This window comes from Podarcis pityusensis, assembly GCF_964106645.2.
Source record: "Podarcis pityusensis genome assembly, chromosome: 3".
NCBI lineage: Eukaryota > Metazoa > Chordata > Lepidosauria > Squamata > Lacertidae > Podarcis > Podarcis pityusensis.
The window spans coordinates 60,303,547-60,330,165 of NC_138026.1; the positions used below are offsets into that span (position 1 = coordinate 60,303,547).

Consider the following 26,619-nt stretch of genomic DNA (forward strand, 5'->3'; position numbering starts at 1 on the left):
TAAGTTTTGCACCTGTTTTTATTCCCATTTTTCTTCCTGTATAATAATGCTGGCCTATCTAAATTCCTGATGCACATCACAGCCCTGATCGTCCATGAAACATAAGAGAATGATTGCGTTTTGGTCCCATAGCATAACACCTGAAAGTTAGAGGTGGCACTTTACCTGTTTTTGTGCTTGTTTGAAGGTGATAGAGCTGGTGCAGAAATACGGTCCCAAGCGCTGGTCTGTCATCGCTAAGCACTTGAAAGGAAGGATCGGGAAACAATGCAGAGAGCGATGGCACAACCATTTGAATCCAGAAGTTAAAAAAACCTCCTGGACAGAGGAAGAAGATAGAATTATTTACCAAGCACACAAGAGACTGGGAAACAGATGGGCAGAAATCGCAAAGTTGCTTCCTGGACGGTAATGACAGAGAGTAGCACTTTAAAGGAAAGACTGGGGTGGAGATGGGAGATGAGTGGATGAAACTCTGTATTTTGTCGTCTTAGCAGAACAAATGCAATGCTCCTAATGAATTTTGCTCCTAATGAATGCAAGTGAGTGCATGGCCAAGCTGATGAGATCAAAGTGGTTGTGCATTATTTTATAAGTTGATACAAAGCTACAGCAACCAACTTTTAGCTTTAATTGTAGGGGAAGTTTTCTAAATTGTATCTGGTCAATAGAACAGGCAGTCTGTGGAAGCTATTGGGGGTCCTCTGTGAAATAACGTCTCAGATGATTTAAGGCTGTGTGGATCTCCAGTGACACAGAAGACCTTGCCTGATAATGTTACGACGTCTTCATATGTTACAAAGACGGAAGGAAATATGTGTTCGACTCATTTCTACCATAGTATGAATTGTGTGGGGCGTGAGACTTGCTGATCTCCCATAGTCACATAAGCCCTAACAAGCTGTGTCCCAAGACTAGAAGTTAACTGAGGTGAAAACTAAATATGACACAGGAGATCTGTGATCAGGACCTCCCACTTCAGGCCTTGGAAATCCTTTGAAGATAAGGAAAAGATGCTCTAGGAGAGAGTGATTAACTCTTGCTTCATCTTGCCCTTTCCCAGATCTATACTCCCTCACTCCCTAAACTTAATAGATCCACCAGGGTAGGTCAGGAGAGAACACTACACTCTCGTGCTTTTTAGGCCCGCAGAACTTCCCAGCATCAAGGACTTTTGTAAACATCCCTTGGATGAATTCCAATCATCTTGGGGTAACCACAAATAAAGCCCAAACCCAAGAAGAGCAAAAATGTTTGCTTCGTTGACTGTAGAACGGGTTTCGATTTTCTAGTATGTTTGCTTGGAGGATGACCACTTTGCATTGCCTCCATGCAGCAGTGGAATGCTACAGAGTTCCTTTTGGAATGGCTGTATTTGAGAAGCTTGTAGGGCTTAGTGCGTCAAGGAATCAGGAGGTTGTGCCTGTTGCGTCACATGTTAGAGGATGAGGTGCAACTGGACTGATTAATTTATCCAGGTGGAACATAATGTAAGAGAAGGGGCAGGAGGAGTTGACTTCAGAACTGAAATCAGGAATTCAGGGAGACTTGTTTGTTTTTTATGTCACTGCTTTACCTATTTAATTTTTGCTGCCTGTTACAGAAGCAGGGCACTAATGAAATGCAGTGTGGATAGTTGCATATATTGACAACAGTAAAAACCTGTCTGTTGTGAGCTTGTAGCAGAAGTTCAGCCCATGTGAGCCGAATGACGTATTCCAATATAAGCGCTATTAAAGTGCAAAGGAGATTCCTAAGTGACCATGGTAATGTTGTATGTTAACTGCTCTCTCCTGTCAGTTAACCTTAACCATTTCTGAGCATTCGATTTCATATTATTCTTTCTTCTTTATATGCCTGTGTTCTTTTGCAGAACTGATAATGCTATCAAGAACCACTGGAATTCTACGATGCGGCGAAAGGTTGAACAGGAAGGTTATCTTCAGGAGTCTTCCAAAGTCAGCCAGCCTTCAGTAGCCACAAGTTTTCCAAAGAACAACCATTTAATGGGCTTTACCCACACCCCACCTTCTGTGCAGCTGCCAACCTCCACCCCGACCCCAGCCACCAGTGACTACTCATATTACCACATTTCTGAGACACAGAATGTAAGCTGATGGAAACAATTCAATCGGTTGACAGCTAGGTCTCCCCATCATTGAGATATTGTAACTGCCATGCATGACCATGGCAGGAATGGAGAAAGGGAGGCTAATATGATTGATACCCTGCTATATCTTGCTTTTCTACGAGGTTCATTGTGGTCTCTCATCTGAAGATCTAATCAAGTCCACATGTACATAGTTTTAGCCACATTGCAGCATCAGCAGTGCCCAGACCACCTGCTAGGGCTGGGAAGGATGCAAGTTAGCAATTGTCTGTAAGAGGCATAATGGCTGCAGTGCTAACTCCACTTACCTGGTGGTAAGCTCCATTGAATTCATTGGTACTTGCCTCTGAGTAGGCATGGTTATAATTGCTTGGCCTCACTCTTTTAAAACAATGAATGAGGTGTGACTGCTTGGAATTAAACCCACTGAAGTCAGTGGACTTGAGTAATGTAAATCCATTTATTTCAATGGCTCTACTCTTCAGTATAGTTACGTTAGATATCATTCAATGTTTTTAATTTTACAACTATGCACTCCATGAAGAGGATGGAATTCAGACAACAGTGATAGGCATATGTAAGATAGGTGGACACGCCTGTTCTCATATTTTTGTGTGAAAGCATTTTTAATAACTTAATTAGTAATAATTGATAGAAATAATAATAATAGAAAGTAATAATTGAGTAGTTGTACTTCCTCTGTGGGGTCTAAACCTGTAGCATTCTCCTGTTCTAGACTTCCACTCCTTTACAATTTGGCTGCAGGTGAAGTAAGTAGTTATAGCTGATAAGTTATATAGTTATAAGTAATCATAAACTCATAGTCATTATTAAGTAGATTATATGAATCTAAGATTATATGAATCTAGTTTGAACTAGATAGCCCTCAGGATCCCTTCCAACTCTACAATTCTATGATTCTATTATGTTTGTAATGTTATTATTTTATTACAGAATATAGCAGTCCATATGATATATGGCAAAAATCGATAATACAGAGAGAACCCACTCAGAATTTTGCCAGTAAATACAAAATGTCAAATACTGGACCATTTGGTTGCAATTTAAACACGTCTTCCTTTTCTTTTTAATTTTTTTATTTGTCACAGCATCTGAGGTGTCTGCTTTACAGTATTTAGCTTTTCTTGATAGCAGGAACTCACAGGGACATTCTTTCATGAGACATATTGTAATTTTACGTTGTGGACTGCCCTGAGATCTACAGATAAAGAGCAGATAATTAATTAATTAATTAATTAAGTGGAAGCACATGTAGGATAATTTGGTATCCATTTTTTGTCATACTTTGTTACTGAATGGTGGGTTATAACACAGACTGCTTTCTCTATATTCTTCCTCATGTTTAGATGTATGCGGAGCCATACATGCAATGGATCTGATGGTCTGTCTGTATTACAATCCACCAAGTAGTTGTAAAGGGTGGGGAAACATGTCTTGTTAGATGCCTGCTGGATTGAACCAAAGGTCCCATCTAGTCCAGCGCCCTGTTTTCAACAGTGGCCATTCGGATGCTCCTGGGAAGCCCATAAACAAGGCTTCTTTTCCTTTTCCTTCTCTGGGGCATTAAAAATCATGCTGTGGGCCTGTTATCCCCTTTTACTTTGAGATGCTTAGCCTTCAGCCCAACACAAGCGACCTTGATGCCATCTGTCCATTTTGTTGTTGTTTATGAAATTAATTAGGCACATTTCTCAAGGAGGAGCCAGGAGTACAAAAGACACAATCATTCATTAATGCAATACAGAAAACCTCACAACCCCATAAAAATCAATACAATCCGGGCCTGCAAAATAATCCAGTAACCAAAAACAAATTAAAAATTAGTAATTAATAAAACAGCAATAGATGGTTGGGAGGGTGTTATTGATTGATCAATGGATCACTATAGTTTGAGAATTCCTAAAAGCATTACTGAACTTGTTGCATTTAAAATGAGATACCTCTTTTATTTGAAGGAGGTAGAAAGATTGGCATAAGAAGTACTGTGTGTGTGTGTGTGTGTGTGTGTGTGTGTGTGTGTGTGTGTTACTTAAGCCCATCACATTATTGAGAAGTGTGTGAACAGCATGATTAATTTGGGCTCTCTTTGTCTTTCGGTCTAGGTCTCTTCTCAGATCCCATATCCAGTAGCACTTCATGTAAATATTGTTAATGTTCCCCAGCCAGCTGCTGCAGCTATTCAGGTAGATAAATTTAAAAACCATTTCAGGGGTCCATTTGCCATACATTTCATATGCAAGTTACATGCAAATACCTTAACCTGCCAAAAAATAAAATCAGACAAAGGCACAGCTCTTTTAACAAAGTAAATGATAGAGAAGGGCCTGGGCAGCCATGTTTCCAGCAGTTTGGGTGCCAGCCTTGAGAAGACACACACTCTCCTCACAGCTCCTTTGCTTCCTGGAGCAAATTCTCCCCCACCTTGGTGACTGAGCAGATTCTCATCGTGGTTTTCAGCTTAGGGCTAAACATGGGTTTCCCTTTCTAAAAATCTGAAGGCCACAGATTGGCGTGGATTTCAGATCCTGGTTTTAGAGTAACCCCTGGTTAGCTTTCACCAGAGTCAACATTGCTGAAGGTGAACTTGCAGTTTAGGAGAAGAGGGTATCAATTGCTCCAGGAAAGGCAGTAAGGAAGGGCACACGTCCTGAGAAAGGCTTCCAGTTTGCTTACCACAGTTAGCAGCTACCCAGTGCTTTTCTTTGCACACTGGCAGAAAGAAGTTGTATCATGGTGAGGAGGTCTACTCATTTCTTTAAAAAGGTGGCCAGGGAAAGTGATCTGGAATGGTTTCTTAGATTCCCTAGTTTGGTACGCAGGAGGCATCCAGAAAATAGGTATTGTGTTCTGCACTTTAATACCTGTGCAAAAAAAATAAAATTAAGCAGAGATTCCGGGGTTTTTTGTCCAGTGGAGGAGCCTCTCAGGCTAATTTGCCTGCGATTCTGCGAGGCCGCAAGCCATCGTCATCGTTGTAAACTGCAGCATCCAACCCGGCCTTTACCTTCTCTTTTCCCTTAACTCTTAATTGCAGAGACACTATAATGATGAAGACCCTGAGAAAGAAAAACGAATAAAGGAATTAGAGTTGCTACTAATGTCGACTGAGAATGAACTGAAAGGGCAACAGGCATTACCAGTAAGAATGTCACTGTGTGCTTGGACGGAGGGATAGCAGCTTTACCCCAGTGCTTCTCTTTCCCCCCTTTTCCCTCCCCCTCTTCTTCTGACACTAATCAAGGCTCTATATTTCCATTTGAAGAGGACGAGACATCACATTGCTCTCCACCCCCCCATAAGCATTTGCTTCTCTCCCCCCCATCTCCAAATTACAGTGGTGCACTAATTCCACCATGTTTGCTTTTATGTGTAAATGGACTGCTATTTAAAAAAGAACAGCAACAATCAGTTCCCATCAGGTTTTATCCTGAGGGGTCATCTTTGTTTCTGATAACTTCCGAACACTGTGCATAATGAAAATGTAGTGCCTGGTTCTTGGTTTTCTTCTCTTTCTCTCTGCGCTATATTCCTCAGCTTCAGCTATATGTTGCACTCCTGGCCTGTGATCCTCAAGCCATTGTAGGCGGTCTTGCTCACTCTTTTGGGCAAATGTGGCACAAGTCAAGTCCAGAGTACGACACATACCGCTGCTCTAAAGAGTGCTACTTGTATGTATTCAGAACCTCACCCCTGCCCCAAAGCTTGGAGTGGCTTCCCCTCTAGCTAGCAAAGTCTAGCTGCATGGAAGGGGGCAGGCAGAGTATGTCTCTCTGCACTGGCCGCTGGGCCTGTCTCCTCCGTTCCAGAATGCCACAGAATCCTCCTCCCGGGGCCACTTGTGCCACATGCCCTGCAAGTTGGGAATACATAGTCTTGAATTGGTGTTGGGGAGACAGGACTATTGCTCCAGACCAAATGGTTTGGGAATCACAGCCCAAATAAGGTCCATTTTTCATTTTATTTTTTATGCATGTTTGGTAATGTTTCTCTGAGGAAAGTTAGATTCTGTAACTGCATGTATGAAACCCAGAGCTGGCTATTACTGAATTTGTATATGTAATAAAATTAATACGGGAACCGCAGAAAAAAACAAAAACCTGGGTGATAGCCAGCAGGAAACATCTACGTCTAATTAATTCATATTAATAATTAATTCATTTTCTAGTTAATGGGGGGGACACAACTGTGTGCATGAAATGTTAGTTTGGCCACTTCTAATTTTTAGTTGAAGTTTTGCAATGCCTTCTCTTGCATGGTTATGCTGCAAAGAGACTTCTGTTAATTTGCTCTTCTGCTTTCCTAACCGCGTTGATTTTACAGCCTTTTCATTGCATTGGTGTAAGCTGTAGCGCTAGTCAGAGATAGGTCAAAGATGAGGGGAGGTATATTAAAAATAAGTAACTGGTATTAATCTAAATCCGCAAAGACCAATGGAAAAGTTGCCAGTGACTTCAAACCTGATGTGGAATTCAAAATCTAAATCCATAAAGTACAGATAAGACCGAGTTTTGCACTAGGGAAATCTTGCAATTTCCTTACTTTGCACAGGGAAGGAAAAACAGATTTGTGCACTCACAGACTTTGGAAGAAGAGTGTATGCATGTAGCTGTATTGCTTGTTATACTGTAGATACTGGCCCAGGATGCAGAGTTGTTGCACAAGATGAGGTAATGCCAAAATGAAAGCTATAAATTTATTACCCTTTCAAACAAGCTCTTGCTGCACTGATGAAAGGAAACATCTTGACAACTGTTTCATGGGCATGAAGTGCTTAGATGATGCAACTACTTTTATCTTTTCCTTCAACAGCCATCCGATACCTTGTGCAATTTCTTTGCTAAGTTCCTTCTGCCTCTTTTTTCTCGCACCCTCTTTACCGCCCCCCCTTCCCCCTTCCTTTAGACACAGAACCACACGTCAGATTACCCAGGATGGCACAGCACCGCAATTGCAGACAGTACCAGAACTAGTGGTAACAGTGCGCCCATTTCCTCTTTGGGGGAGCATCATCATTGTATTCCATCTCCACCAGTGGATCATGGCTGCTTGCCGGAAGAAAGTGCATCCCCTGCAAGGTGCATGATTGTTCACCAGAGTAACTTCCTGGATAATGTTAAGAATCTCTTAGAATTTGCGGAAACGCTTCAGCTGATAGATTCCGTAAGTAGAATGGTCATCTTCTAAGGTGTGGCTGGTATAAGGACTGAAGTCATATGCTGTTTCTATATCAATTTGTTTTCTTACATTCTGTCTGTCTTGTTTGCTTTGTTGCTGAATAATCCGATATCCAGGGTAAACTTTCACCATGGCCACCTTTAGTACAGTTGGTTTTTGTTTTGTTTTTTGCTGCACATTTACAACTTATAATCCAGTCCTATGCAAGCTTACTTGGAAGTAAGTCTCATTTAAATAGATGGGCTCTTATTTCTGAATAAACATAGTAGGATTCGAGCATTTAGCCCTAGCATGTTGTTTGTGGGTTCCCAATATTTATCAAGCACAGGTAAACATTTGCATGTAACATGCACGTATAGAATCATTATTGTTAGTGTTTCAGGTTGCTTGTACAAAGGATAAATTTATTCTAAGTGAGCTGGCATATTTAAAATTATTCCTGAATATGTTCTGCCTTTTAACAGTGAATTCATACTGTACATTACAAAAAAAAACAAAACAACTCTACGTGTATTTTTAGTTCCATTTCAAGTGACCGTACACTCTCCATACCTTCTCGGATCCCTCCTTTTTTGTGAAACACACATTGCATTAATAATTTTCTTCTATGAAAACTTCAAGAAATCACACGTCATTTTTGAAAATTCTAAGTCTTTCATGTAGAAATTCTAAGACTGACATAGGGCTCTTTAAGAAGTATGGGCTGAAACCAAACATTTGGCAAAACAAATTCATTATGACAGCATCACCTGCTCGACTGTATCCTTTTCACTTAAGAATCCTGCCTCCTTAATAAAGCAGATGGGTCACAGACTGTAACAGACTGGTAAGGGAGGGGGAGAGTTGCTTCTTTTAGGAATCCACCATTAGGATAGTTTTCATTCGGGAAAGACTGAAACTGGGTCAAAATGACTTAAAAATGAGGAACAGTGGCTCCTTTACTTTGTTTCCCTTTTACTAAAGTTGTTATGTTAGTGCTATACTTTTTTTTTTTTTTTTAATGAGAGGGCATCATACACTGTCTCATAGATTCGTGACTTCCCCCATTGTTTTTAGGATCCTTCATCATGGGGTGATCTCAGCAGTTTTGAATTCTCTGAAGAAGCAGACACCTCGCCTAGCCAAGCTCCCTCTGCCAAAGCCCCACAGCTTCAGCAAACAGAGGCCAGTGCATGTAGGCCTGAAAGACACCCTCTCTCAAACCTGAGCAAAGCCATGTTGAGTCAGGATTCCCTTGCCTTGCCCAAGTCCTTGGCTGGCTCAAAATGTGGCACAGCTCCGTTGGTGTTTCTGCGCACAAAGAGAGGGCATCCCAGCCACTTAGCCAGTGGCCATAAGTCCTTCATACTTGCTGATGTCAGGAGCTCAACTCCTAAGCGCTCCCCTGGCAAAAGCCTGCCATTCTCTCCCTCGCAGGTAGAGCAAGATTTCTGCACAGATTTTACTAATCCTCAAAAGTCAGCAAGGTGTTAACAACCTAGGAGAACTAATCATTGGAACGAATGACTAATTCCTGTTGCACTCACTGATTGCTCTCCAATTTTGAATTTACTCATAGCTTACTCTTCACCATGGAGTTTAGACTGCCAACAATCTAACTGATAAATTTGCTTTTCTCTGTGTGTCTTATTCTTGGTGGTTTTCAAGGGGTTAGCGGTTTGTTTGCTTTGCTCTTGCTTGTCATTCCTTCAGCCATCAGAATTTAACATTTCTGTTTCCTGTAACCATTTTTTCTTACCCCATACTTTGCACATTTGGGTTCACTGACTCCCTAAATTTACACTAAACAGACAATGGTGTCCAAATTATGTTGCAAACTAACAAGTGATTTAAAATAAATGATTATTTGAAAACATTTTTGAACTGTAAGGTGTGAGTTACAAACTACTTGATATATTTAAGGTATATGCATCTCATTGAATGGGCTAAACAGATTAAGAGTATGTGAATTGGTTTAAGTGGCTTGTGGACTTCTGCTTAAACATACAGATTTTGAAACAACAACATGCTGAGTTAATGACAGTCATTACTGCTAATGAAGTTTATTTCCTAAATTCTGCAGTAGCAGCCCTTTTTCAGCAAATTAAATATTTACATCAAAATAGTAATTTTGAAAAGCTCTGTGCAACTTTTACTTTCTGTTCTGTGAAAGTAAAACAATCAGTTTTAATGGATAAAATAGGAACGTTTAATTTTTTTAAAAAAATCTAGTTGCCATATTTCATGCTACAAAGTTCAGTGAGTGATATCTTTACTTATTTGGAGTGGACCCATTGAAATAATTGAAGTCAAGTCCATAGATTTCATTGGCTGTACTCTGCTCATGACCTAGGTAGACGTCACCCAGTACTTCTCATGAACCAAGCTCCAAGGTTCTTTCATATTATTAGACATTCTTTGCAAAGACAAATAAACTCAGTGAGGTAAAACAAATACTTGTTTCTATAAATAATATTGTAACAAAACCAAAGGAATATATTTGTGTAGGCCAAACACTAGAAATGTGAAACTTTACTTTGGAAGTATTGCAACCAAAATACTCACTGCCACACAACATGACGCTGCTGTTGATACAGTTTCACTGTAAGTTTGTAGAAGAAGCACTCCTGTTAACTGAGATTCCCTCTCTTTTTTAATATTTGCAGTTCTTGAACACCTCATCAAGCCAAGAAAGCCTGGACCTGGACAATCCAACTTTAACTTCCACTCCCCTCTGTGCTCACAAACTCACTGTTACAGCACCTCTTCACAGAGACCAAGCATTTAAGATACAGAAGGAGAATAATATGTAATTTCTCTTGCTTTATTATTTTTTTTAAAATGCACTTTTGCCGTATTACTATAACAGCTAAAATAGGCTACAAACATGCATCTTGATTTCTTTCACCCTGGTCCAGAGTTTGTTGGGTTTTGGTTGGGCACACAGAGCTTCTCTGTAAGTAAGCATCCCATTCATTTCAGTGGAGGGCAGCTCAGCATTGTCCATTTGGAGCTGCTCCTTCCATTGACATGAATGAGGAGGCCAGATGTGTAGGGTAGCTTTTGAACTAGTATGGTGGCCACTAGGTCAGTTGTTCCTACCATCTTATAGTGGAACTCCTTCTGGGCACATATAATTAGAACAAAAGCAAATCCTGCTAGGTTAGGCCAGTGGCCCAGTATCTTGTTCCCACAGTGGGAAACCTACAAGTGGGACCTGAGCAGAAGACCTCTCCTGTAGTTTCCAGCAACGTGTTCATAAGAATTCTGCCTCCAGCTGTAGCCACTGTTAGCCATATCATCCATGAATTTGTCCAGTCCTCTTTTAAAGCCAACCAAATTGCACTCTGCATCCGCCATCATTATTCCTAAGTGCTTGAAGCGGTTTGTGGACATTATTTCAGCAGTGCCCACAGTGCCCCTGAAATACATGCCCTCATTATTATCCCCATAGCGCGCATGGCTGTTTAGAACATAGAACTTTGCAGTACACAAGTCAACCTTTTAATGTGATACTACTCTAAACTAGGATTTCAGCAAAAAGATTCAAACTACTTCCTAATTTCTCTTCCCCCCACCCCCCTTTTGTGGACTCAGCTTCAGAACTCCAGCTATCAAAAGATCAATATTGGAGAGCTCTCCAAGAACACCAACTCCATTTAAAAATGCACTCGCAGCTCAAGAATTCAAATATGGACCCTTGAAAATGCTGGTAAGAAGGGGGGAAAACTGTGATAAAAATTGGATTTATATGAGGATGATACGAAGACTTTTGTGTTGTTTCATTGCATACTTATTTTTCGTTTTTAGCCTCAGACACCAGCTCACCTTGTAGACGATCTGCAAGATGTTATCAAACAAGAGTCCGATGAAACTGACATTGCTTCTGGCATATGTGAAAATGGATCCCCTTTGTTGAAGAAAATCAAACAGGAGGCAAGTTAAACAATATTTATCTAAGACCACTTAAAACTGGGCTCACATTGCCCAGAAGCGTCTTAAATTGATTCACTTACTCTGGCAAGAAGCCAATTTTGCCATGTTTTAATTTTAAAGATCATCAGGAGGTGGATCAGATTGTTCAAATATTTCCTCAATCTTAAATATTTGTAAGCAAACATATTAGGTGAACCATAATATGTCACAGAAACAGTACAGTAAGCCTGCCACTTGCATGCAGTTAACTTGTGCGCATTCAGCTTCATGCGCATGGCAAATAATAAAAAGGGGGCGACTTTGGCCATCTATCCTCCATTGAACTTAATGGGTTTTGACTATACTCCATTTTGGTTTTGGGTGCGATCCCTGGAATGTAACGCCTGCATAAGTTGTGGGCCTACTGTCCTGTCATTTCTGTCTTTCAGAGAAGGCCATTGCTTCCACGGCAAAAAGTATACAATTGGTGCCTGATTTTTATATGTTGAGAATAGATTATCCTGGTCCTTACATACAACAAACTATGTCGAGCCTTGTAAACCATTAATTTCAAAAATTTCATACTCTCTGGCTTTAGTGGAATTCTCAGGAACAAGAAAGTTAATCAGTGAAGCCTTGCAAATCTTTTACATAATGTAAAAAGACTACAATTTTTCATTGATGGCCCCACTAAGAACTTAGTTGCGGTCTAGATTTCCAGGAGCTTAAATTATTGTTTAAATTGTTTCTTTAATTGAATTAATCCTGAATGTCAGAACTTAATGTTATGTAATGTTATGTTATACAGAGAGTGACTTTTCAAGAACTAATATACACTGACAAAGCTAAATTGCGATGAAGGCCAACTTTATCTGGAAATAACAATTACAGGTACTGCTAAATAGGGATAAAGTAAGTCAGTTGTTGATATTTGAAACATTGCTCTGCTTTCTGCTTATAGGTAGAGTCTCCAACAGGCAAAGCAGGAAACTTCTTTTCCTCAAACCATTGGGAAGGGGAAGGGCTGAACACACAGCTGTTCACACATGTGTCCACTGTGGAAGATGTGCCGGTATGTATTAAGCTATGAATCTTGCGTTTTTTGTTTTTTGTGACATGGCATATTTGGAAGCTGTGGTAAACAAGCAGATACAGCTCAGGAGCCACATCTGTCTCACCAAGATGTTTCCTCTGACCATGTCACCAGGCTGCTGTGTGGGCTGATTTGTCTGCAAAATGGGTAATTCTGCAGGAAAGGGTTGGAAAACCTTTCCCCAGAGAAAATGCCTTAGGTAGAGCCACTTGTTGCTAAAACCTTTTTCCCCCATCCCCTTCTGAAATTCAAATAGTAAAAAAATGTACAGCCTACAATACGCACGTGGAAATCTTCTTTTTAACTAAAGGCAGGTTTAATATTCCCATTATAATGAACAGGACACTAAAAAGCTTAACTTTGGTTTGAAAATCATTATATATATGCACTTAATTTGGGCTGGATTGTGCCAAAACATTTTTCACCTTAAGTTCACCAGTTTTTCTTTATATTGTATATATAAAAGCACTGTGCTGGTACAGAGTGCACTTTAGGTTGTGTAAAAAGCTGAGCCAAAGTTCTGCTCATAATTGGATCACTGAAGTGTTTGCTGAAGTCAGTGGAATCAGTGAAATGTTTACTTTCTTTGCCCAACACCCTTTGTAAATGGCATAATTTCATTTTTAATATAAATGGGATTAGAACACAACATAGTCCAATTGCTACATACTTGTACTTAAGCCGATTTACTGCTATTTAAATTTTATTTCTCACTGTTCCCTTAAAGTGACTGGTACCAGATTTAGCCTTGCGTGTTTTCAGTTTTACTGGGCTGTGTGAGTCAGACTGCATGTTAATACTGTCAACTAAAGGACAAGGAAATTCCCACTTTAGCATGCATGTCATTCTGATCCTTTCAATGCAGTGTGCTGCTTAGCTGTTTACGTTAAGCTTAGCTTAAGTAGTTTGCTGAAAATAAACCTTACTATGATTTCTCTTTTAAGAATCTGACAGCCCTATCCTATGCTTCTTTAATCAGAACTAAGTAAGTTCTGTGTGTGGAGAATATAGATATAGATAAATCACCTTTGTGGGATGAGTTAATAAAGAATTAGCTAGATCCCTAGAGCCAAAGCACAGAACTAAACACACTCTCCAGCAAGAGAGAGCCTTAAAATCACAGAATCATGCAGCTCAGTGAAGTGTGAGGAATATAAGCTGTTAGACCCTTTCAATATCCTGCTTAGTCCTCTTACAGTGCTTCCCTTCTCTAACCCTCTCACAATGAACCGACCACACTGGTAGTAAGTTTAAATGCTTTACTTACAAACTCCAAAGGTCAGACTCATGAGTTATTCCATGCAGCAGCAAGAAGAACACAGGTAGAAAATTATTGGGTTACAAAATACAGAAAAATATTTCTGAGCACACAGTCTGGGCTCGAATTGGTCAAGTCCGGACCAATGTTGCCTGGTCAGTTTCACATGGTAGAAGAGACCAAACAAAGGAAGGGTCACGTCCTTCTTCACTGGAGGTGAGGGAGCGTGACCTGAGTCTACGAATAGAGTTCTGTGGTCTCAATCCCTTCATGCATTAACTAGCCTTAAGCTTGCCAGTTACATTTGACTACAATTTCCCACATTCTGCTGAGTTGAAAGGGGCTTAATGCTCAACAAGGGCATGTAGTTTGGTGTTTCTGGAGGGTAAGATGTTCTCTGAAAACTCCCAGGCCATTATTTATCATTTCTGCCTGTTCACTGATACAGTACTTGTTGCCTCTCTCAGCAGCTGCTCCAAAACAACATTTCCCTTTTAACTGTCTCTTTTTCACGTTGTGTATGTAATGTCATGACTCGGTATAACCAATCAGACTTGGTTATATGACCTCACCACAATTGCCAATTCAGAAATGCACACATTGGAACTTCCTTCCAAGTGATTGTTCTAGGATCAGGCTGTGACAATGCCTTGCAACATCTTGTACCCAAATTACTGTTTTAAATGACTGAAATTAAATCATTGAAATAATGTATTCAGCATATTCATTCATTCTTCCTTTTCAATTACCTTTATTTTTTTACTGTTTCATCAGAATCTACTTACCAGTTCTGGTTTAAAGATACCTGCATCAGAAGAAGAGGACAATACTGATAAATTATTTGCATTACATAGAAATAGGTCATCAGTTAGCCCACTTCAGGTAAATTCGCTTTTAAAAATTATTTGCAGTATACAATGATGCCTTGCACAATAATAGTACATATTTCTAGATTACTATTGGATGCAGTATTGTTTGCTGACTATAAAATTCAATGAAAAAAGCTGTAAGGAAAGCAGAATAGCTGACCTAACATTTTGGTACGCTGATTCAAAGGTGGCATTCTTTTTTCTGCAACCTGGAAAAAAATGGTTTGTCAAAATGTAAACAGACTGGAAGACACAGATGTTATTCCCTCCTATTGCCATTACAGACTTCATTTTTGTAGCAGTGAAGCATGCTCTTTTACATATTGGTTTCCTTGGGCTGATCATTTTAATTGGCTGTCGTAAGTATGAATTTCAGCAAAGTTCCACAAGGCAGTTCAATGGAAAGTCAAGATTTTGACAGAAGGGCGGGAAGGAAAAGTTGCCAAGCCTAGAGAAGGGCCTTGATTTCAGTGGTAGGACATTTATCTGCTTTGCATGCAGAAGATCTCAAGTTCAGACCCTTTTATCTCTCATGACAAAGGTGGGCTAAGGCTGGGAAAGGCATCTCTCTGAAACCTTGGAGAGCCATTGCAGAATAGACAAAACAGCTAGAAGCTTCAATGGTCTGGCCCAATGTAAGGTTGTTTCCTGTGTTTAGCTATGAATAAGGTAAGGTTAGTTACTAATGCAAAAGGTTTTTAGCTGTAAGAACCTAAATAGAGCCCTGCTGGATCATGCTGAAGATTCTCCTTGGCCTGCATTCTGTTCCCAGTCGTGGCGAACCAAAAACCCATGGGAAGCCCACAGGCAGAGAGCAAAAGTGCACCAGGCCTCTCCAGCTATTGTTTCCCAGTAAAAGTGCACTTGAGGGAGATCAGTTTGTTGGGTTTACGACACTATCTATGAAATAATGGAGGACAGCTCCACACACCAGGAAAAAACACACCACAGTAGTGAATATGTGACTTGCAGACATACAGTATGGTATCTTTCCACTGTCTTGTGAAGCTGCAAAGATAAATAGTACAGCAGTGGCTCATATGGTAATAATCCCCTTCTGGACAAGAGCATTAGAGCATCTACTTCTGTAGAGCTGAGCCAACAAAATATTTAAAATCTTTTATTACTCCTTAAGCAAATAGCATTTGCTCTGAGTAAATGAAGTAGAATTGGCTTATTACCTTAACTAGAATTTTGCATTCGACTTTTATTACCACAGAATTGATAAATGGCTGGTGAATGAGCTTTCTCCCTGTTCCAGTCATGAACCTTGGGGTTGTCACTTTTCAAAAGTTGTTCTGATGTGCAAACTCAGTAAAAGATTGTGTGTACACTGGGAGAAGTCACCTTCCCTCCTACTCAAAGAGGCAATCGGAGATTGTCATTCAGGAGGCAAGAGCAGAGGAAGAGCATAAGAACATTTTCTCATTCTCATTCTGTAGGTTTATCCTCCCACTTGCTCCAGTAGGCCCATTCATATTAACCTTGTAACAACAAACTGGGGGGTATTTTGACCATATGACTGTGTGGTCTGCTGCAACATCACTATGCTGAACGATAATGGTTGCTAGCTTTGAGTTCCCGGTTGTGTCTGTTGCCTTTAGGATGCTCTTTGTGCAGGGGTCATTTTGACATCAAAGTAATCATATTGTGGTGTGTGGTGGGATTCTTCCCTGGGTAAAGCTTCCATGAAACTACAGATCATTTTTTCCCACCTAAAATTTGGAAATATTGCTGCAGAACAAGCCCTGAGTTAATAAATGGATTGCAGGCTGTGGCCCCTTAAAAATTACTGAGGAGAAAGGATAGCTATCAGTCTCACTATGAATGCAACTCTGAACGTTTGTTAGTAGCCTTGCTGTTGACTTCAGGAAGCCTAGTCGGCAACCATTTTGTTTTGAGAAGAGTGCTTCATTGTAAAACAATCAGGTCAGTGTTCTGCTCATTTGCATCTGTTCAAGTACAGAGTGGCTGAAGACAATGCACTAATCACAGCAGACTTCAGTGAACCAAATGTTTATGTTGGCCTGAGGTAAAATCCAACTCCAATTAAGAAGTGATTCCTAAATTTCAATCCAAGTGGAAACCACCATCTTGAATGGGGAATTCACAACCATTGGTATAAATTGTATAATATTCGTTTTGGGATTCAGAAACCAAACCTTTACGCACTTTGCTATTATAAAGGGGGAAGGTGTCCTTAAAAAAAATATAAAAATGGCAATCCCACCTACCAAATATGTTTTGACTATATGTGATTTTGGCTTGAGGCATGACCCCCAGAATATAGCACGTGCGCCCCAGTCACTTGAGAGTTCACTGTATTACTTATTCCCACTTTTCTTCCCTTGAGTGCTTCCTACTTACAAGAAAGCATAATGTGTGAATCAGTCTTTACAGTGTGTGACTGAAGGAAAGCACCTTGGCACAGCTTTGCCTTGTTTCTCTCTTTTCCCTAGAGGGGTCACTTTCCTTTAAAGTGCTTTAACTGGATAGCCCAGTTAAAGCTTTGACAATCTGTTTACTGTTCACTCTTCCCTGGGGCAACAGAAGGCAGGTTACAGGATAAGTGAGATAATTGCCTTGCTAGAAGAAGGATGTTCTTGTAGGATTACTGATGTGGCAAAATGAACCAAGAGTGACACAGCTGAAAATACACCATGGCTTGATAATTATATATCAACGTGGCATAAACATACTGTATGGAAGTTGCCTTTCTTACCCACAATTTTAACTTTTGAAGTAGCTTTGGAAACTGTTAACTTTTAAAATCTGATGTGAAAGAACAAATTGATTGCTTTAGCAGTATTTGCAGTGGATTAGTACTCATATAATCCAGAGATCTGATCCGAAACATGTAGCCAGCTAATGATCTTTTCCTGGTTTGGGGCTAAATTGCCTTTAATAATACACTCAGAGCCCGCTGGCACAAGCTAGCAAAAAGTAGCCATACATAAAACCAATGGAACAGGAGTCACATGGCAAGCATTGTTGGGTTGTACATTGGTGTTTCGTGCAGCACTCTCTCACGGATGGTAATGAGAAATTTGTCCTGTGGCAGCTTGTGAGAGGTACAGCATGTGGGAAGTGGCCATTGCTGATGAGTGGAGCATCTTGAGGGGGAGGCAGAGGTGCAACTGGGTTATTAACACTCACATCCCACAAAAGTTCTTGCAAGGGGATGAGATGCATTGGAAGATGCTGCTGCTGCTGCTGCTGCTGCTGCTGCTGCTGCGCACCAGCCTTACACACCCCTGTCCAGAAATGTGTGCCTGTTTTGTGCTTGTATGTATGTACCAAGTATGGAAGTGGAGCTTTTTCATTTCTGAAAACTTTCGTGTATGTCTGTGAAACCACCTTCTAAAACTGGCAGACCAGAGGTCTGGGCAATGCCCCCCCCCATATCAATGTTCTTTTTTGGCACTAGAGGTGCCATTTGGGCCTATGCATGTTGGGTTTGATGCAAGTAACCCTGTTCGAATACTAGCTGATGCACCAAGGGTGTTGGAAGTAAGAGAGGTGCTCTCAAGCAGATTGGAAAGGGATTATCTCCCTCCACCACTACGCACAGGGACCATGTAAGGGAGAGCACCATCCAGAGTATTTTCAGAGGTGACTGCCCAGCCTTTGTTTACACACAAAGAGAGAATTGTGGTAAGCCATAGGGTGTGACTGTCTCTGGTTACTATCAGGTCACTGTATGCTGTCAATGAATTCTGATCCCTACCCACTTCTGCATGTTTAAGATAATGGAAGTGAGTTACTGTTCATATGGTCCCTTATCATGAGAAGAAGACGCAGCCACACAAGAGCATCTGCCTATCACTTTCTGTTTTACTTCAGAATATAATTTATTTATTTTATATGAACAATTTCCACCTTCCACCAGAAGAATGGACCCAATGCAGGCTGCAGAGCACATACACTACATGAAAAGCAGTCAAAATAAAACTGTCAAAACATTCCAGAGAATAATGTATTCCTAACATACTCATTAACTGCAAGAAGATCAAACCTATCCATTCTTAAGGAAATCAGCCCTGAGTGCTCACTGGAAGGACAGATCCTGAAGCTGAGACTCCAATACTTTGGCCACCTCATGAGAAGAGAAGACTCCCTGGAAAAGACCCTGATGTTGGGAAAGATTGAGGGCACAAGGAGAAGGGGACAACAGAGGACAAGATGGTTGGACAGTGTTCTTGAAGCTACTAACATGAGTTTGACCAAACTGCGGGAGGCAGTGGAAGACAGGAGTGTGTGGTGTGCTCTGATCCATGGGGTCACGAAGAGTCGAACATGACTGAAAGACTAAACAACAAAGAGAAAAATTAAAGAGTTGCAAAGAACCCATAGTGTAAGGCAAATGTTGTCATTCCCTTCCACAGAGCTTAAGCGATTCAGATATCCCCATGCCTAACCTAGACACCCTTCAGCAGTAAGATCCATATTTGCCTATGTACTGTTCTACAAAAATACCTCCATCATTCCAGCAGTGATTGCTCTCTCCCCTGAGTGGATCTGAGTTGTTAGGCTTACAACAAAGACTGAAATTAGCCAAGGCATGCCAAGTTCCCCAAAGGGGTGGAGATTGTTCACTGAAATCATAGCAGAGGAAACAGCAGCAGTGTGGTGGCATATCTGTAATGTGAAAAGTATGTCACACCTGCCCTTGGCTGCGGTTTGAAGAGACAGAGGCCCATGTTGCAGAGAAAGCAAAATAAACAGGGTGCCCTGTGTCACACTTTTATAAGCTGCTTGAATACCAAAGTGTGTATCACGTGGAAATGCAAAAGGTGGATTAATAAATGGATGACCTAGTATCTTATGATGTTCTTAGGCTCACAGAAGCTCTTCAAAGAGACAAGGGATTTCGAACAGTTCTTCCCACCCACCCCATTCCTCTTCCACAAAGATCTTGTCCTTTGTTCCCTCCCTGCTGTCGTGTAAATTACCACGCTGAGAATTGTGATCTGACATAAGAGTGCTTAGAATTTTGAAAGAGATTGAGTGTTGTGTGGTAGTTTATACATTGCTGCATCAAAACTGCAAGTTCTGGTAGGAATATAGTACATAAAGGGGGGGTGAGGTGGAGAAGAAGAAAAATATATCTGTATTTACACATTCCATAAAGTGCTGAAATTTTTGCCCTCCTATTGGCTTGGGGCACCAAGACATTTTGCATGTCTCAAGAACAAGCAAATGACTGAGATGCCACCCTGGTTACAGATATGTTTATCTCCGGGCAGCACAGCACTGAGGAGGGGTTCCAATCTTTGTAAATACCACAAAAACAAAATGATATTAAATTATGGCTAAAAAACTTGTTTCTCTCAGCAGACTGGTTCCCATCCCCACCCCCGGTACCTTTCACAGTGGAACATTTACCTCCGGCTATGTGCTAACATACTTTTGAAGTTACCTGAAAAAAACTGAGCTAGTTATTAACTTGAGTCCAGAGCTGTCTGTGTGAACCCTCACTTTGGACTAGGCTATGGAAGTTGGGCACAGTCACCGTGCTTTCAGCCCACAAGTTCAGCAACTGCCTACTAGGGAACTTGTGGCCCTCCAGATGTTCTAGGAATTCATCTCCCACCAGCCCTAAGCAGCATAGCCCAATGGCCAGCATTGCTATGAAAGCTGTAGGCAAGCAACAAATGGAAGTCGGCTCCGGTTCTACATCGTGCAAGAGCAACTTGCCTCGTGGGGCAGAGCCAGGCAACAACCCCTTGACAGCAATATCCATGCTGCTTACTGGGTGAGAGGCCGCAGTCCTGCTAGTGTACCCAAACAGCCCCAGCCTCGCTGTCGCCCTTTTCTTCTCCTGGTAAGCAGCCATGCCACTGCCAGGAGGCTATTGCTGTGGCTCTGCCCCACTGGGGTGGGCTGCTCCTGACATGGTACTTGCTGCCAGCTAAACCCCTTTAACATGTTTCTGAAAGCCTATCGCTGTCGGGTTGCTTGAAAATATTTTTAGCATCATTCCTTCATTCCCTTCTTAAGCCTATTTACATCTCAGGGACTCTCAGAAACACTAGGATTGGCTTCAACACAACATTCCTAGACGTTGCTTCCAGTGGCAGGTCTGTCAAACCCATTTGTAGACTAACACTGTGTAGCCACCAAAATATTCCAGTGGCAGGTCTGTCAAACCCATTTGTAGACTAACACTGTGTAGCCACCAAAATTTTCAAAGCACCCCTCCAAAAAAGAAACGTGGCAATGGTGCTTTCCCGAGGATCCTGAGAATTGTAGCTCTGTAAGGGGATAAACTGCCGTTCCTGGATTTCCGGGGGGGGGGGGGGATATGCACTTTGAGTGTGCTTTAAAGGTATTGTGTGTATGCAGTCCCCATGACTTAAGTCCTCTGTAATGCCACACTTGCAGATGACTCGAGCACAGAGGACAATTGTGCGACACCAACCCTGGGAAGGAGCAGATTTACAGGAAGGCATGGATTGTGCCACAGCTTCTATAAAATTTTCTCCTTTTTATTTTTGTTTCTAGCATTTTAGCAACACATGGGATTCAGCATTTTGTGGGAAGACAGAGGATCAGCTGAGCTTCTCGGATCCTGCACGCAAGCATATGAACGCATTCTCGACTCGAACTCTGGTCATGTGAAAAAGAGTCTTCCAATAAGCATTATGTTTTCTTTTCAAAACACTTCCACTTGATTTGGACTTACCGTTCCTCTACATGGGAGAAAAACCTTTTTTGTTGTTGTTGTTGTTGTTGTGGTACAACATTTGGGAGCAGCACAAAGTGCATTCAGTCACAAAAGCATATATGTGTATATATTGTTCATGTTGGATCTCACCCAACTTAAAAAAAGAAAAGGAAGAAAATAATTCTGTTTGTTGATGATGCATACCTAAACTCTTAGGTATTGAATTTTATGCAATTAATTATTAATAATGTGAATGCCGATTTCTTTCTCTCTTTTTTAAAAAGTGATTTTTAAATGATTTTTTATATATATATTAAAAAAAAAAAACTTTTTGGGAGATCAAATGGACCAGTATTAATTCAATGAGGAGTTGCCACATGAGTTCCCATACCAGTGAGGATGCTTGCTGAGGTTTCCTTTTCTCTTTGAAGAGCTGGCACTCCATCAGTAGCATCAGTCACTGAACAAATGTCTCGGTATGAAATACTGCAAGAAAAGCATTACTGCAAATGCTGATCTAAAGGTGTAGGCTGGGGGCCAATCCAGACTGGCAATGGTCACACAGCTATACTGTTTGAAGAACTGTTCCACTCATTAGAACTGTAGACTGTTTACGTGTGTATGTTGTTGTTTTTTAATTAGCTTGCTTTTAAAAAATTATTACGGTATGAAACATAGTTTTATGAGAACAAATTATATTTTTTATCCAGTAATTTAATTTTGTAAATGTCAAATGGGTTTTGTTCTATTTTTGGTTTGGTTGGTTTTTGTTTTGCGGGGGGGTTGATTTTTTTTCTGGTGCAGATTTACACCATGTAGATGGGCAAGGCCATAGAGCTTTATAAACGAAAGAGAAACCTGGGGTGGGGGGTAGCTAACTGAACTATGCACTAGCATTTCTGACTTTGGAAACATTACTGCTTTTTAACCCCCTACCTGGCCCTCCCTTTTTTTTGCAAGCAATACTTTAAAACACTGTTCTTGGGAGATTTTATGTGCCTATATGTGTGCTCATGGGTTTGCAACAACATAGAATGCAAACTCCAGCTATTTGGGAGATCCTAGTCTTGCTTGCTGCTTCTACTCTTGTTTCACGTGTAGTCTAAATAGTCCCTAACATGGATTCCATACACAAAAACATTTTTTTTAAAAAAAAATGTATGTCTTTTGGACTGCCATATCAAACTTTTCCCAGTGCTAAGAGAAGGTTGCTTCTTTTTCTTATAATGGATTCTGAATTTGCTGCCTTAATAGAATTAGGTGCAGCTTTCCCTGCACTTAACTTTTTATAAGACACTGTACTTACTGCCTTGTAGATAAATAAAGCGTGCCGTTTTGTAAAAACCTACTGTTTGTTTAAATGCACTTGAGTTTTAGTATATTTGGGGGAGAGAAGTGGGGGGAAAGTAATCTTGCCACATCCGTCTTGTGTGAGCAGGTCTTGCAAAGTAACAAGGTGCCCTTCTACCCAGAACTCAAAACATTGGGAACCCACAGAACTTCAAGGCTTCAGATTGCCCATCAAGTTGGGACAGTCCAGTTCTACAATGGATATTTGAGTTAGATCTTGTTTAAATAAATTATTCTATACCATTCAGAACATTATCGTATATACTCAAGTATAAGCTGACCCTAATATAAGCCAAGGCACCTAATTTTACCACAAAAAAACTAGGAAAACTTACTGACTCGAGTATAAGCCGGTTCACCACACCACAAACCTAGTGAGCCGGAGTGTGTGTGCACGCGCATGCATGCGCACACGGCAGAGAGGGCTTCTCTCCCCCCCCCCCCGCCTACCTAGAGTGCTGCCAAGAGGCAGAGGCTGGTGGCAGCAGCGGCGGAGGAAGAACAAGCAGCCCAAAAGGGCTGCTTTCGGGCTGCTCGTTCCTCCTCCTCAGCTGCTGGAAATGCGCTTGGGTGCGACCCTCACTCAAGTATAAGCCAAGGGGGCTTTTTCAGCATAAAAAATGCTGGAAATGTTGGCTTATACACGAGTATATATGGTATTTCCCATTCAGACGATGAAGACAAGAATGAGCCGTCTTAAGAACAGCTTCTTCTCCAGAGCGATCTCGGCCCTGAATGGGAAGCCCGGACTTTGAAAGTCATCTAATCTCCCTTGCTGTATTATACTGTATTGATTAATTAGTGTTTTTATGGAGCAGTCAAGTAATTTCGTTGTCCCCGAAGGGGGCAATGACAATAAAGATATTATTATTATTATTATTATTATCTGTGTAGAACAGGATGGGGCTCATATAGCGGAACAAAATAATATAGCTTGGTGCCTGAGTCCTTGCATCTTTCCAGGTTTCAGGTTCTGCTGGGAGGAACTTCTGCCTGCATGCTAGCAATTCATTTTCCTGAATAATTAAAAATGCATGTTGAATGAAATGTGCTTATCCTAGTTCAAAAATGGATACCAGTATACACTCAGGTGCAGAAGGCCCATGTGTGTGTTTTGCACAACATTTTAAACAAAAGTCCAGTCAGCATCTCAACAAAGAGTGTAACAAGGAAAAATCGACTCAAGTGCACTTCATGGCGTATTTTGTAGTTGGGCCTGTATACCTCCCCCACTATTGAGTAGGTTCTGTTTGCCCCAAGCCAAAGAATACAAAAAATAAAAAATAAAAGCCAAATGGCAATACAAGCTGCAATTTGAACCTCAAAATTGCTTCTTTTCTCATATGGCTCAACTTTTAATTGAAGTCAAGTTTGAGGTGCCTCATGACCAGCATATTGGCATGCCATAATCTTCTGAACAGCTAAGGATATATCCCGTACTTTGAAAGAAAGTTATCACATGTCATATGACACTGCTGCTGTCCTCACTATTTTTTTAAAAAAGCCCTTTCATGGCACAAAACACTTTAATAATATATAATGTATCCTCACAACAACCCTGGGAGGGAAATCATTTCACAAGCAAGGCACTGGAGGTGGACAGGCATGCTCAGCAAACCCCCCAAGGCTCTCCCCCACCCAAAAATGGTGAGGGGGAGACACAATTTAAAGGTGATAAGTGGACCTTTCTCACCCTCAATGGACCTTTCCAACCCTTCCGTGGGTGCCTCCCCATCCCTCACCTCCAAAATCACCTCATCATGCCCCAACATGGCAATCGGGGTTATAAAATAAGCTATGTTAAAATAGGTTTGTTTGTTTGTTTGTTTGTTTTGTCAGTTTTTTGTTTGTAAGTCTGTCATGGGGAGGGGGGTGCCATGGGTTGTCACAGATACAAAGTCTCCCTCATTTTCTTGACTGGTCGTTTACCATGCTTCCTCACTATTTCAGTTTGTTGATTTCCTTTTCTATTTCACACCCAGCATCAACCTGTCCTCACTTACAGCTTTGCCCAACTTCCTCCTTTGACCTGAGGGGCACACCAGGGGGGTGCTACTTCACCTTTCCCACTTTGAGGCACTGCAACACCCTGTTCAGGGGGGTTGCTTTTAACAGCTTCTCAAAAGTCCCTGTTCCAAAATGCCACAGAAGCATGGGCACAGCTGCCCACCCTCGTAATCTGGTGAACTGGGTTCACGTCTCCGCTCCTCCACATGCAGCTGCTGGGTGACTTTGGGCCAGTCACACTTCTCTGAAGTCTCTCAGCCCCACTCACCTCACAGAGTGTTTGTTGTGGGGGAGGAAGGGAAAGGAGAATGTTAGCCGCTTTGAGACTCCTTAAAGGGAGTGAAAGGTGGGATATCAAATCCAAACTCCTAAATCAATAAAAATACATAGCTAACAGGTTCTGCCCTCCCCAGCAGAAGGCCTGCTGCCACTAACAAAAGTCCTGGCTGCTGTTTTTGTCTTCCAATACGCTTTGGGCCTGACAGGGTGCCTTGAGGCGGCTCCTGCCAACTCCCAAAGAGAGAAAGTAGCCCTCACGGAGACCTTTTGTTTGAAAAGAACATGGAGGCCAGGCATCGCTCGCTGATTGACTTGCAGGTAGGGATGGAAGTTTCTCATTTTTCTAATCTTAAATTTTCCACATTTTCACACCAGTTCATTGTTGTTGTTTTTCAGAAGGGGGGTGGGGAGTCTTAATGGAAATTTATCAGCATTTGAGTACAAATTTCTCCTAAGACACATTTTTAAGAGCAATTTCCCCAATGCAATTCATTTTTTTATTATGCTTCCACTAACATATATATTTTAATGCACACTTTACCTCAGAATATGCATTTTTTTTACACATCTCAGCTTGAGAACTGCATTGCAAAATCCAGAGAACTGCACATTTTCAAAGATGACCGTGTTTTTGTTTTGTTAGGGTGGTAAACTTTTAAATGAGAAATGAATCTACAATACAAATCGGCACACATCTCACCTACCCCAAAGCCAGCAACATAAAATCAATATAAAGCTATCATAAGAATTTGCAAATGGAAAAGATATTTGGTGCGAGTCTTTTCAGAACAGCAAGAATGCATACCTGTCATAAGTTGAAAGGTTTGGGGAAGTGAAAAATGCCTTCACTGGCACCTAAAAATTCATAACATAAGCACCAGTCAAGTCTATGAGGAAGCTATTCCAGAAATTACTCCAGTCATAATATGGTTCGATGCCAAACAAATTGTTGAAGAAACAAACCTGTATTATTTAATTAGTACAAGCAATATATTGTACATATGAAATATAGAGAAGCTATAATTAGGGAAACAGTTCCATAAATAAAAGTAAAAGAATGTAGACAAAATATTAGGAAGAACTTGATGAAGTTTGAGCCATCGGTTGATAGAACAGAAGGAAATGGACACTTTTTCACTGAAGCAGAGGCTGGCGGGAAGGTTGCATTCAGCTGTTTTACTCAGAGTAGATCCACGGAAATTAATGAACATGACCAAGCTAGGTCAATTAATTTTTATAAGTCTACTCTGGATAAAATTTAGCTCCTGGAGGGCAAACTTCAATAGGCTTCCTGCATTGGGAGAGGGATGGGCTCAGGACCGTTGAGGTCCTTTTCAACTCTATAATTGTAAAGGTGGTGTCTCCCCTTCGCAGTAACTCTGGCACAGTCAGCTTGGTATTTACAGTATTTATTACATATGTACAAGAAACAGCTACAGTTCAGAATTATGCATCCAAACCCACTGAGTCAGATTCAGGGAGTGGCTTCCTTCAATTCCTGCGCCAATAAAGTAGGCATGGGAATCGCGCGAGACATCTTTGATGCTTACTTTTCATTTCCTTCCTTGTCTGTGCTGATGTGAAAGCAACCTCCCTTCCAGAGTCTGAGCTCCCTTCCCGAGCCTCTGGGTGGTTGAAGAGCTCCACAGCATCCCGAGCCCCTGCTCCGCCTCTTCTGTCACTTGCTCCTTCGAATTCTCTCTGACAATAATTCTACATAAGGGCATTGTTAGAGAGGGGCCCATGCCCCTGGTCTTTTGGACTGGGCCCCATATCTCATGTCCCATCATATATATAAATAATCTACAGACATACACACTTGCAGAGCTGATGCATTTGTCATGCAGATTTGTTTCATAGTCATGTGCCCTCTTTTAAATACGTATAAATGTCCCT

The 26,619-nt window shown here is 41.1% G+C and overlaps 1 protein-coding gene and 1 long non-coding RNA gene across 4 annotated transcripts in view; both read left to right on the plus strand.

Annotated features, from left to right (window-relative positions):
* Positions 1 to 22,435, plus strand: part of MYB (MYB proto-oncogene, transcription factor) — a 35,776-nt gene extending 13,341 nt beyond the window's left edge. Inside the window, exons 6-17 of one of the 2 annotated variants that reach the window (XM_080999600.1) lie at positions 188 to 408; positions 1,874 to 2,108; positions 4,234 to 4,314; positions 5,166 to 5,270; positions 7,034 to 7,291; positions 8,363 to 8,722; positions 9,952 to 10,094; positions 10,883 to 10,997; positions 11,096 to 11,225; positions 12,166 to 12,272; positions 14,326 to 14,433; positions 20,925 to 22,435. In XM_080999600.1, the coding sequence (XP_080855726.1) occupies positions 188 to 408; positions 1,874 to 2,108; positions 4,234 to 4,314; positions 5,166 to 5,270; positions 7,034 to 7,291; positions 8,363 to 8,722; positions 9,952 to 10,094; positions 10,883 to 10,997; positions 11,096 to 11,225; positions 12,166 to 12,272; positions 14,326 to 14,433; positions 20,925 to 21,041 (1,980 nt within the window). In that variant the 3' untranslated portion in view covers positions 21,042 to 22,435. The remainder of the gene's footprint in view (positions 1 to 187; positions 409 to 1,873; positions 2,109 to 4,233; positions 4,315 to 5,165; positions 5,271 to 7,033; positions 7,292 to 8,362; positions 8,723 to 9,951; positions 10,095 to 10,882; positions 10,998 to 11,095; positions 11,226 to 12,165; positions 12,273 to 14,325; positions 14,434 to 20,924) is intronic. The other variant, XM_080999601.1, reaches the window with a different exon arrangement.
* A 601-nt stretch (positions 22,436 to 23,036) lies between these two features.
* The window catches only part of LOC308473895, a 76,413-nt gene continuing 72,830 nt past the window's right edge, over positions 23,037 to 26,619 (plus strand). Inside the window, exons 1-2 of one of the 2 annotated variants that reach the window (XR_013984369.1) lie at positions 23,037 to 23,093; positions 23,299 to 25,041. This is a non-coding gene — a long non-coding RNA (uncharacterized lncRNA). Of the gene's footprint in view, positions 23,094 to 23,298; positions 25,042 to 26,619 lie in introns of those variants that run through there. The other variant, XR_013984370.1, reaches the window with a different exon arrangement.